The sequence below is a fragment of the Podarcis gaigeae genome, assembly GCF_964106915.1.
Source record: "Podarcis gaigeae genome assembly, chromosome: 15".
Lineage (NCBI taxonomy): Eukaryota > Metazoa > Chordata > Lepidosauria > Squamata > Lacertidae > Podarcis > Podarcis gaigeae.
The window spans coordinates 18,168,565-18,181,047 of record NC_139692.1 but is presented as its reverse complement, the minus strand read 5'-3'; the positions used below and the strand labels follow the sequence as shown (position 1 = coordinate 18,181,047).

General features: G+C 43.3%; 1 protein-coding gene across 8 annotated transcripts in view; it reads right to left on the bottom strand.

Moving 5' to 3' along the window:
• The window catches only part of CADM1 (cell adhesion molecule 1), a 592,123-nt gene that overhangs the window by 346,769 nt on the left and 232,871 nt on the right, over window positions 1-12,483 (bottom strand). For all 8 annotated transcript variants that reach the window (XM_083714062.1, XM_083714063.1, XM_083714056.1 and 5 more), the window contains exon 6: window positions 595-694. In XM_083714062.1, the coding sequence (XP_083570188.1) occupies window positions 595-694 (100 nt within the window). The remainder of the gene's footprint in view (window positions 1-594; window positions 695-12,483) is intronic.

The window sequence follows — 12,483 nt, the reverse complement described above, 5'->3', positions numbered from 1 at the left end:
TAGTCGAAGAGTGGAAGTGGACCAAGGGTGGGGAATCTGCAGCCCTCTGGGTGTGGCTGGATGCCAGCTCGCATCACCACTGACCACTGGACACATGGGCTGGGGCTGATGGGAGTTGGGAGAGAGTCAGACAATACTTAGAGAGCCACAGGTTCCCACCACCCCAGGTTCCCCACCATGGTTGCAGGTGCTTTCTCGTGGCCTTGTGCTTTAGACGTGCAACGTCATACCAACGCAGGAGAACAGGACCGGGTGCTGAACATGCTCAAGAAAAAGACCAGGAGAAGAAGAAGAAGAGTTTGGATTTGATATCCCGCTTTATCACTCCCCTTCAGGAGTCTCAAAGCGGCTAACATTCTCCCTTCCCTTCCTCCCCCACAACAAACACTCTGTGAGGTGAGTGAGGCTGAGAGACTTCAAAGAAGTGTGACTAGCCCAAGGTCACCCAGCAGCTGCATGTGGAGGAGCGGAGACGCGAACCCGGTTCACCAGATTACAAGTCCACCGCTCTTAACCACTAGGCAAGCACTCTATTCAAACAGCCCAGTAACGTGGATGGGCACGTTCTGACGGAGTCTCAGGTCCTCCACTTACTCTGGTTTGCCCTTCACTTGGCACAGAAGGTTGAGGAGGTCTCCTTCTCTTGTTAGAGGCTGCGCAGGGGAGTTCTGCAGGACTTGCACTTCAGGCTTATCTGCACATCAAACACACAATACAAACATCAATTTATACGCCTGCGTACAAAACAACATACGAATGATATCAAGCAACTGCGCGCATTTAAACAGATCGTGAAACAAAAACTTTGTACTGACACAGCCTCACCCTCCTGCCCCTCTCCACTGCACCCATCTAATCAGCAAATTATCCTGGCATTTCCCCAAATTAAGTTGACTAATAGCCTCCAAAGCCTAACGCACTGATAAGGAATCCGCACACCAAGGGCAGCAGCCCCACTGGTTCTTGCAAAATGAAATTTTGTTAAATTGAAGTTTATCTCTGAACTCACTCGAGCTAAAGGAAACTCATTTGCCTTCATGCTGAGGTGAAACGGCAGATTTGTGGCGCTCAGAATTGATACATTTTATCATGTATCATATTTTATGGGCTGACAATACTTTGTGCCGTGGCATATTAATACGCCGAGGCTCCGATGGGTGCATTTGTGCTAGGAAAAGCTTAAGGGAAGAAATGCCAGGCCGCTGCCTTTTGTTGGAACAAAGCGGAGACTTCTGCTCGTGCCGATGAATCTCGTAAATCCCCAAACACAAACACTCCGAGGGATTAAAGGCATTTTGCACTCAGGGAGGCAGCTCAGAAATCCTTTGGAAAGACCCTGTAGGAACAAGAGCCCAAGTGCGTAGTTACAAAGTCCATTGCCTTCAACAACGGCACATGCGGAGCAAGAAACAATCTAACCAGAACGCTATCAGCTCAAGGCAGCCAATTGAGCGCCGCTTTATCCATTTTGATTTACACACAATCCCACATCCAATTCCTGGAATTGGCAGCAAATCTGCACTAAATGAAAGAACTGAATGCAAGACTGTAATATCTGAAGGTGGTGGCAGGTAAGAGAAGTTAGTTACATCTAACAGTGAAAGCCCGCCCCCCCCTCAAAAATCTGAAATAAAGAACAGCTTAGAATACATTTTTATATTATTTATTAAATTATCTATTTTGCTAGTGATATTACTATTGCATCTCATCCTGGGATATAAACAAGGTTAAGAAGACGTTTACACTAATTAAGACGTACTCAACAAGTATAATTTTATCATGTTTAGAATTATTTTACAATAAGGATTGACTATTTTATTATTAAGACAGAGGGAACAGACTAGAAAATAATAATGATAACAACAACAACAACAACAACAACAACAACAACAACAACAACAACAACCTGCCCATCTGATTGGGTTGCCCCAGCCACTCTTGGTGGCTTCCAACAAAATATAAAAACACAGTAAGACATCAAACATTTAAAACTTCCCTATACAGGGCTGCCTTCAGAAAACAAAATTCATAGAAGCTTTCAGAAAACAAAATTTATTTGTCTTCTTAGAAAGCAGTGGGAGTTCAATAGGGCCAATCATTATGCAATCCCCACAGATAAGAAATAACAACACGACTTGTGGGCCGTTGGTTACTGACATAGACGAATGCTATCTGGATTTTCTGCCTTGGATGCCCGTGAGTCTTGGGTCAGCCACACACGTTAAGAGAAAACACAAATCCATATATCCAGATAGTTAACTGCACAATCTGACATAGTTTAATAAAATACCTTTATTTTCTCATATGGTCTAGAAAGAGTGGCATACACAAGATTAAAGAGCAACCAGGTTTTTTTGGGGGGGTGGGTGGGAGTTAGGGTAGAGCCCACTGGGGGCTTGATGAACACTCCCTCTCTCTTTTTAGCACAAAATAAAATTGCACATATTTTCAGTACAGGCTAAGACTGTGCAACACACATTTCCGGAGGCATAGAATGCCTGCTCTCTTCACATTCTTGGTAGATAACAGTCAATATCAGCCTGTGCTGGCTTGACCACATAAAACTTTTCATGTTTCATGTCAGAATATTAGATGAGGAATGGTTTTTTCCGTCCCTGTACCTCACAGCCTTATAACCCGTATTTGAATTTCATGAGCAAATGAAAGTCAAACCCTCCCTCTTTCCCCTTCAACAGGAATGTCATGCTGGTCCTGATGCCCTTTACTCCTGCACAGCTACCAACCACAAATAAAGGAAGAGGAGAGAAAATAATATTGATTAATTGTGAAGTGCTCAACTGGCGCGCCCAAAACAACACACACACACACACACACACACACACACACACACACACACACAGAGGCACTAGTACTAAAAAACCGGAGCAGGCCAAATGCAAAAATAAGCGAGTCCTAAGGCATTTGCTAAAAAAAGAAGAGAATAAATTAATCACATATCAGCTGGTAAAGAGTTTCATAGATAAGGAAAAGAAGAACCAAAGCATGAATCAAAGGAAGAGATGTGATGTAAGAAGCAACAAAGACCCCAAAAGAGACTACAGAGAAATCAGAAATGAAAGGCGCTAGAGGGAAGTAACATAATCTTAAATTGAATGTGAAAAGGGAAAAAAGGCAACATCATAAGCAGAGATGCATGATCGTATTTGCATGTCGAAAAAAATAAATAAGATGGGGCAGGGGAAGAAAAAAATCAAATTAAGAAACAAGAAGCTTAAAATGGGAAGACTACCTAAGGAGTCTTACAATCATCCAATCTGGGCAAAATGAGAACACAGATGGAACAATGGGCAGAAATAACGGGGGGGGGGGGAGGATCTTATCAATATCAGACAACTGAAAAAGGCTTGAAAAGGCTTGGCTAAAGATGGAATCGCAGAAGGGGAAAAAAAGAGGAGCAATATCTTTGATTTGAAAGGAAAGAAAAATAGTTGCATCATTGACAAAAACAGACGGGAAGGGAAAAGTCCAGAGGAAAAAAAAGAAGAAGAAATTTTGTCCTTGAAAGATTTAGCTTTAAAGAACAAGCAGACAGCTGTGAAGAAATAGCAAGACAAGATCAAAGATTTAAACAAGACGACAGATCAGAGATAGTAAAGAATAACTGAATATCATCAGCATAGACATGGCAACATACCAAAGGAGTGAATAAGAGACCATAAAGGAATGGGAATGAGAAGCAAAGGGTCCAACGCTGAAACTCGTGGAACCCCAATTGGGGAAAGAAGGGGGGGGGGGAGAACCATTAACCAATACAAGGTAACTACAGTTCAAAAAATAAGAGGGAAACCAAGGAAGAACAGTACTAAGAAAACCAAGACCATTGGGGGAAGGCAAGGGGAAAGAGTGATAAATGGAATCGAAAGCAGAAACACCATAGCTCAGGGTTAAAGCACCTGTAAAAGGTCCCAGATTCAGTGCCCAGCATCTCCAGGTAGGGTTAGGAGAGATCCTGTCTAAAGCAGAAGACAGTGGCTGCCAGTCAGCGCAGGCAATATTGTTTATTTATAAGATTTCTTACCTTTCAACATAAGGTCCTAGAGTGGATTACAACAAATATATTCATGCAATTAAAACCAAGCCAAGCAATTCCAAACAAAAGCAGTGCAGCGCAGGTCAACCAGAACAGAAGAGATTGGTCCCATAAAAATACAACAAATTTCCAATGCCAGGGTAAAAAGGATCATCTTCAGCATACAATGGAAGCTGAATAATGGCAGTGATAGAGTCTAGCTAGACACAGCTCTATGGGGAGGGCACTCAACAATTACGGAAGGCCACAGAGAAAATATTTTCCCAGACCCCCATTACTGGACTAGGTGAACCAACGGTCTGACTCAATAGAAGGGCACTTCCGATGTTTTTCCTATGAGGATACATCAGGAAAACTGAATATCACTACTGCTTTTTAGGCAGAGAAAATGGGTTTTAGTGAATTACAGCACAATCCTACCAAGAAGCAAGTCTTACTGAATTAAATGGGGCTTACTCCCACGTAAGGGGAGTTTGAATTGCACCTTAAAAGTTTCTTTACAGAAAGGGGTGAAGCCACTGTGATTTCCTGATTTAGTCCTTGCCCCATATTATTGAACAACCCATGGCACACGTCACTCCATCAAAATTGCTTCAGTGGATATTCTCCTTCCCAGAGGCTTTGTTTGGGTGGGAGAAGGGACACAGTGAATAACCCATGTACAGCTAGGGGGCAGCTGACTGTATTGCTGTGGGCTAAGCTGCAGAAACACGTCTTCCAATAGATGGCCAGAGGAACGCACCACACCTCTATCTCCTCTAAGCCTCTATCCCCCATCACGGCTTTCTCTGTGTCTCTCTCTTGCCTCTGCCTCAGTGCAGCCTTTTTTTCAATGTCCATGCAGCTGCATAGGCCTGTACAATACTGTAAGGAAATATGGCAGCCTACTGAAATAGAAGGCATGTGTGGAATCTGATGACATCTCGGGAGGCATGTCGGACGGTGGGCAGCCTTGCAGTTCTGGCTGCCCTCGGAACCCAGTTAAGGACATTTCTTTCACTGTTATGAGCAAGTTGCCTGCCTGCTTTTCTGAAACGGCACAATTTCTAATGCACTCAGCGTTGGGAAGTGGAACAACCCAGAGAAGACAGGCTCGCAAATGCCCCCCTGAAATCAGTGGAACCTAAAGACTCAACTGTGGATCTTGTGGATTTTTATGGAATGTTAGCAGGCCAAGGATCCCATAGCAACCTATGGGATCTCAGAGTAATCTATGGGGCCCCAAGGCACCTTGCTTGTCCCAGGATGCTATGTCCAACACTCCACAACACTCACAGCAAGTCACTTAGCAATGAGAGGTAACAAATTCATTTGGAAGCAAGGACTACAGTGCAGCAGTTGCTCAGGAAATAGAACCATGGCTGACCTCTCATCCTATCCGGGCAGCTGGATTGCTTATTCTGAGGTTCAAGTGCCATGTGGTGCTTGCAACAGATACCTGATGGCCCAAACCGACTGGTAATGGCTCTCCAGGATTTCAGATGGGGACAGACTCAGTCCTACTTGGGAAAGCCAGGGATTAAACTTGAGACCTTCCGCATGCAAGATGTTCTGCCCCTGAGCTACAGCCCTTTTCCTGGGTTGTGCCATTTCCTTGGTGGCCGAGGAAGCTGTGCCAACCTAGGATGGAACCTCCCAAGGAAGGACAGCCAGACTACACAAGCAACTCAAGTAGTCACTTGAGCCATGAGATAAGTCCTCTGTGGCTGGCCAGGGATTGCTCCCTGCAACCACTTGACGCAGAGGTATGCTTTGGGCTAGTGCCGCTTCCAGTTCAGACCTAGAATGAACAACAGGCTGCAGCTGCAGTGGGTGAGTGAGAAAGGAAGTAAAAATAATCTAACTTGGCATTATTATTCAGGTTAATAATAATGGGAAGCACCACATTCCTCTTACACAATTGCACCGTTTTCTTATTCACTCGCACAGTGATACATGTTTCAAGATGAAAAAAGTGTAAATCCTGAATCGCTATGTACAGAATGAGTTTTCATGTTCTCTCTTTTTGTTTGGTTGTTCTTGTTAAAACAGTCTGTTAGGAACTATAAATCTTACAGGCTTTTGCTACCAATTATACTTTGCATTACAGTTTGGTGTAACACAGCTGAGAGAAGGGGGTGGGGGGAAACCAAGCCCAGCCAACAAAGGAAGAGGCCCAAATCATGAAAGAATCCATTTTGGTACCGAAAAAGGATTGCACCAAAATATTAGGTTTCTTTCTTTTTTCTTTCTTTCTTTTTGTTCCAAAGCACAAAAGCTTGCCTTTTTATTCACAGCAAAGAACAGGGGCCTCTGGGTTTAGGCCAGGGTGTAATTATTTCCCATTTTAAACCCTTTAACAGCACACTCGCTGTGACTGGGAGTTATGCTCACAGGGCCAGACTCTGCTATACTGTTCTTCATTTGCAGCAACATTCCTCAGAGAAAGCCTTATTAATGAGCTCGCAAACGAGCACCCAACTGGGAAATGTCACAAACAAGAGTGGCTAATGCTCCAGAAAATCAAATAACTGAACACTCGGCTGATCGTAGTGCCTTTCATATTTACAATAATAGTAATAATAATATAAAACCCCTTTAAATCACATATTCTGAAAGGGTCAACACCTCGCTGAACAAAACAACTCATTTATTTATGTTCAGAAATCTCCAGATGATAAATTATATTGATGTTAATCACTTCACTGCATACTATTGCAATTAATATTTGCACTCACCAGAAGCAAACAGATTATTAAAGCACGAGGTACCCGCATATGGCTAGCCTCCTTCCTCCCTCTATTTCTTTCTCTTTTTTGTTTTTTTTTGTTAAACATAATTGAGCACAGGGAATTCTCTTGGTTATGAACAACAAACAGAGGTTACAGCAGCTTCCCTGGGTATATATTTTTATAAACATGCATGTAGACATTATAAATATCTGTGTTCCATTAATTATGACTTAACTCTGCATTACTTCTCCTGGGGCTTAAAAATTCAGCTGTGCCTGTCTGCCTTCCCCTTAGTGTTACATAACAAAGGAAGGAGGAAGGTACTAAAGGCAAGGGAAGGGGATTACACACAGACACACACATACACAGCATGCAAGACTGAGCTTTCCCCTTCTCCTGTTTGTTTAGCTCAAGCCCTTAATGATGCCTTAATGTATTTTGATGCTCCATTTCCTTTTTTAAAATTACATTTACCCACAGCTTCCTTCTCAAGCAACATAAGGAGTTGTGAGTATACAGTGGATCAGCCACCATTGGGGGCAAACCATCTCTTCAATATGCTGCACCAGTCCAATCCCATGGCATAACTAACTGGCTTGTGACTGCCACCCAAGTGCAAAGGCAGCTACGGCTATGTGCCCTTCCAGCAGACACACATCAGTTTCAGCTTTGTTCTCCTGGTATTAAGGCGATATTCCATTTCACATTACAGGGTGCTTGGTGACAGATAAGATCCTGCACATCTCGGGTGTCCTTTGGAAGCATCTTCCTCAACACAAGATTTCTGAGGACTTTTCCACCATAGGAAAGTACCATGCATAATCATGGCAAGATAGTCACGTTTAGGAATGTGTGACCGAGGTCCTACCTGGGAGCATCAGAGGTCAAAACCAGGGAGACAAGGCATGCCTACTCAACTAGGAACATCTTCAGCACAAGTCCGGATGAACTGGATGGGAACCATCGACCTGTGCAATTCTCAGACTTTGATGGGGCTTGTTCATGGGGTATGGACAGTCTTGGTACATTTTTTTTAAAAAAATGTGCATCCCACTTCTCCTTCTATGTGAAGCAACTCGTGACAAAAGAAGAGAACCACAAACATCCAGACACTTTGCTGCTGAGAAGGGCATATTTTAACAGCTTCCAGACAAGAGAGCAAGAGGAGATTGAAAATGACTGCAGGTCTATTCATTTAGCTCACAGGTTTCCTCTAAGGGGCATACAGAAAACTGTCTTCAGGATTGTTTTCAAGCCAGTGTCCCGCCTCCCACATCCTAGTCATAATTAGTTAAGGATAATAATAATAATAATAATAATAATAATAATAATAATAATTCAGAGGCACCAGATGCTCCTAGGCTTCTGAATATGCAGGTGAGAGACATTTGTCTTCAGTTTCACAGGCATGCATGCACCATGTTCCAGCAACCCACCACCCAGCCTGGAGTGGGCATGTTTAGCCAACTTTTGGTTTCCACTAGGCAGCCATTCATTGAAACAGCCAATGAAACCACTCGCTAAGTTCTCAAAGTTCTCACAGTGGCATCGATGCGAATAACAAAACAAAGCCCAAATCCATAATTTCAGTTGAGCAGCCGCACGAAAAGCTCAGCTTAAATGAAATGCTCATAAAACCTTAAGTTAAATAGGTCAGACTTGTCAGGCGGAGATCTCGCATGCTAACTTCCAACAAAGTGAAATTGCGCTGCAGGAGGCTCAGCTTCTAATGGAATTACTGACGGGTGGAGAACAATAGCTAGGCAGGTATGCGGACAAAATCTCTCCTTGCAAACACTGCGATTACCACATTCAAGGGGCTGTGGCAGACACAAAGCTCAGTCATCTAAGGAAAGGTTTACTGTACCAATTTAAAGTTCCCTTCTCCTCCCCCACTTTGCTCCCAAATGTGCATATGAGTTAGAAACATCCTGACTGGCTTGCAAAGGCACTCCAAATTCAGCACATAACTATACTTTCCTCCCTCTTCTTATCCTGCTTTGTTTGACCATTGCCCTCACAGTAGATTTTTCTCTGATGCCTGGAATTTACCCTGCATAGAAGAGTTAATATGTGGCTTATTTGTCTCTCAACACTAAACAGGCATTCCTGAAATTATAGCAAAGTTGGAGAGGTACAAGCTAAGAATCAAACCACAAGTCCCTGTTCATTGTGTGGCCCTCTGTAGCTGCAGGAATCAAAGGCCACTGCTTTGAGGCCAGGTGGCAGTGCAGCATTTTGCAGATACGACAAGACATGTTGGAAGGCACCAGTTCTCTGTGACTCAAGGCAACGTATCCTGATGATTCGATAGCTGTTTTGAGAATGAGTAGGCATGAAACTTGGGCTGGCATGCTCCTTCCTCCCATTTCCTTCATATACAAGGGAGAAGACTGCAAGCTTCCACTTCCAGTCTGCAATTTATCCTGGTTGGAGAACCATGGTAGGGTGAGAACAAACATCTGCCATATTGTTGCAAACTCCAAATGGAAGCTTCTTTTCTCCTCCCCATAATGCACTGGAAGGGGGGGGGGAGGGATGAGCCTAAGGCTGGCCTCTGCTCTTTCTCATTAAGAAAAGGATGCTCTGCTGTTGCATCTGACTCTAGACTTTAACTTAGTACTCTCCTTACAGGTCTTGCTAAGTGTTCTTCATGGTTTCTAAGCCGGGGGGTGGGCAGAGGGAAGAGACTCCAAAAACGGGAGCCAAATTTGCTATGTTGCCATAATAAAGGTCTCTTCCCGATTTAGCTTTCCCCCCTCCCCCGCCTCTCTTTTGTAGAAACGTTAGCGTGTCTGCATATTCAGGACTTTGAGCAAACAATAATTAGCTCACTGCCTTGAAATACCTCTGTAGATAATTTGAATTTTTCCTGCTAATACCTTCTTTTTTATTACAAGCCACTTCCTGCTGAAATTCCATCTCATACTAAGTACACCAAAGTGAGAAAATCGTTCGCTGTGACTGTGCATTCATTGGCGCGGCTCTCTTGATCACAGCGGCAGGTGCTGGAAAGGGAATGGCCGGGTCAGGTCATGCGTGAACTGTGAAGCGGCGGGTAACGTCCCGGTTCTTTAGCATCCCCCCCCTTCTTCAAGGACTGCCTCTCCTCATCCTCTCCAGGGAGGCTTATTGGAGGAGATGTGGCCTCTGATACACCACTGAGATGCCAATGCTTAGGTACCCCTCGCTCGGCACCACTTCAGGCCGCTGCCTGCCTGCAAGCTAACAGAACGGTCAGCTGGTGTGCTTGAGACGGTGATTGGGAGGGCTATACTTTGTTCTGATTGCGAGTCCAAAAAGCTATTGAGAGCGTAAGACAATTACACCTGATTTTACAAGTGCTATTTCTCTGAAAGGCATGGCGTGGACTCAAAAGGCTGCTGCAATCTGGACATCAGGCAGCAGATGAGTGGGCTGTGCAATTTCTTCTGTAGCCCCATTGCACTGGCGGTACCAAAGGAATGGGAAACCTAAGCCAAGGCTTGCAGCTTAGTGTCGGTTATGAAAAAGAAAACAAGAGAATGTATTGCTATGCTCCAAGATCACACTTTCCTCAGTAACAGGGGTGCCAAATATATTCTAATCCCGCAGTCAGAAAATGCAAGTGGCATATGCCACCCTCTGGGCATAGGTTTCACCACCAACAGAAGACATACTTGTTCATCCAGGCTTTCTTTAATAGGATTCATTTTGACGCTTATTTTGTTTGGATTTGTTGTGTTTTATTATTGTTGCGTGAACCACTTTGGTACTGCCTTCTGCAAATAAGAAGTGGTATAGAAATCTTAATTTAAAAGATCTGTTTAACCAACTCTATATACCTGAGATCTTTAAGAGGTTTACAAGAGATGTTAAAATCATCAGCATAAAACCGCTAAAGCAATTCAAAATATTAAAAATAATAATTAAAATTAACAGTGAAAAAGATTAAAAATACACCAACATTTATGTGTCTGGATAGGCTTACATGAACAAAACCTACATCATCATGAGTTACTATAAGACCAGGGATTCTAAACAGACTGAATTGGGAGTCAATGTCTCTTGTCGTGTCAGAAACTGGCAGAACATGCTCCATTGGTAGATGCTTCAGTCACATACCTTCTCTGCCCACCCTTCTGGTCGCTTGCATCACATCTATATACATATATCTCCCTTGGGTGCCTCAGTGGCACCCAAAAGCTGTCACCTGCGGCAGCTGGTTTGTCATAACATTCGTTCACAAAACTGACCAGCCTTGTTCCTAAGCAAGCAGGCAACCTTGCAACAGTTCAAGCAACTTTGCTCATCTCCCTTTTTTTGCCTGCGTGAGCCTGTACATGCGTCTGTCTCTCTGTGTGTGTGTGTGGTTAAGCTTTTTTGATCAGACCTAACAAAGGTGCTAATGCATTATTAAAGCTAATGGAGCTCTACAAGAAATGTTAATGGACATTAAGTTTGCATAAATGAATTACACATTAGCACAGTAGCAAGACAGCTACAATCTGCCAATTTAGGCAGTATCTGATGGTTTTTGTTTTCCCATTATGGGGACATTACTCCCCCAATACTTTTGGGCGATATGAAAATTGTAAGCAGAATGCTCATAATGGAACAACATAATGAAGTAGAAGAAATAAATTAACACGGGGGCTTCTTTGTGTAATGTTATGGTTGAGCTGCATATACAAAAGACGTTTTGAATCACCATCTCCTGATCGCCCTGCTTCATTTCTGCTCCTCTGTGAACATGAAGAGGTACTGGGGGACTGATGCCAGGTTGCTGCTCTTCCTTGTTTTCAAATGAATGATGTCACACTGCATGGGTCCCTTCCCATCCCAGAAAGAGGCCAGCCATTTCTGCCACAATTTGCAGCATTTTTTCAGCATAAGAAACAAACACCCAGGCACCCAGGAACGGTAAGAGACCTCTAGTGCTCTTACTGAAACTGAAAGACACAGCTTAAGCAAATCAACAATCCAGCCAGTGGGATCTACTTTAAAGCATCCTGTAGTAACAATTCTTACATAACGGCACATACGCTATCAACAATCCCTACGATAGCCCCGTAAGATAGGGCAGGATTGACATACCCAAAGCTTCCAAAAGTGGAGTTTTGTGGAGCTCCTAAAAAGGGAGACATATTCATCTTGTCAGATGGAGTGACAGCTGGTCCCACTCCAGCATAATTTGGTTGCTAACTTGTACTTGCTGCTGCACAACGCTTGAAACAGCTTATAACCAGAACCAGAATGGCTTACCTAAATGTCACCTGGGTAGTTCATGGCCGAGGTAAGAGCTAAACACAGGGGTTTCTGCCTCACAGCTTCTAGAGTAGATGAGGAAGTGTGCGGAATTGAGCAGTAGTCACTAGACTCTACTGGCGCTCCATTTTTTAAATAATTATATTTTTCATCAATACATTTTTTCCCCAATTCACTATAACATTATTTTATAAATTATTTAAACTTTGACTTCCCTTCCACCTTTCCATAGTTTCCTTCTAGCTTTCCATTTTTTCCTGCATATTGCAGTCCCACCATACTTTCTCTTTTCCACGTATTTTATACTGCTGAATTTATTCTAATCCTGCTAACGTTTTAACCTGCTTGCTGTAATTTTTCATATACTCTACATGCATTTTTCAATTCTCCTTATATACTCTATCGTCTTGTTCTCCTATTCTGATGGTTAGACCCACTGACTCTACCGGCACTCCAATTTGTTCTAGGATTCCA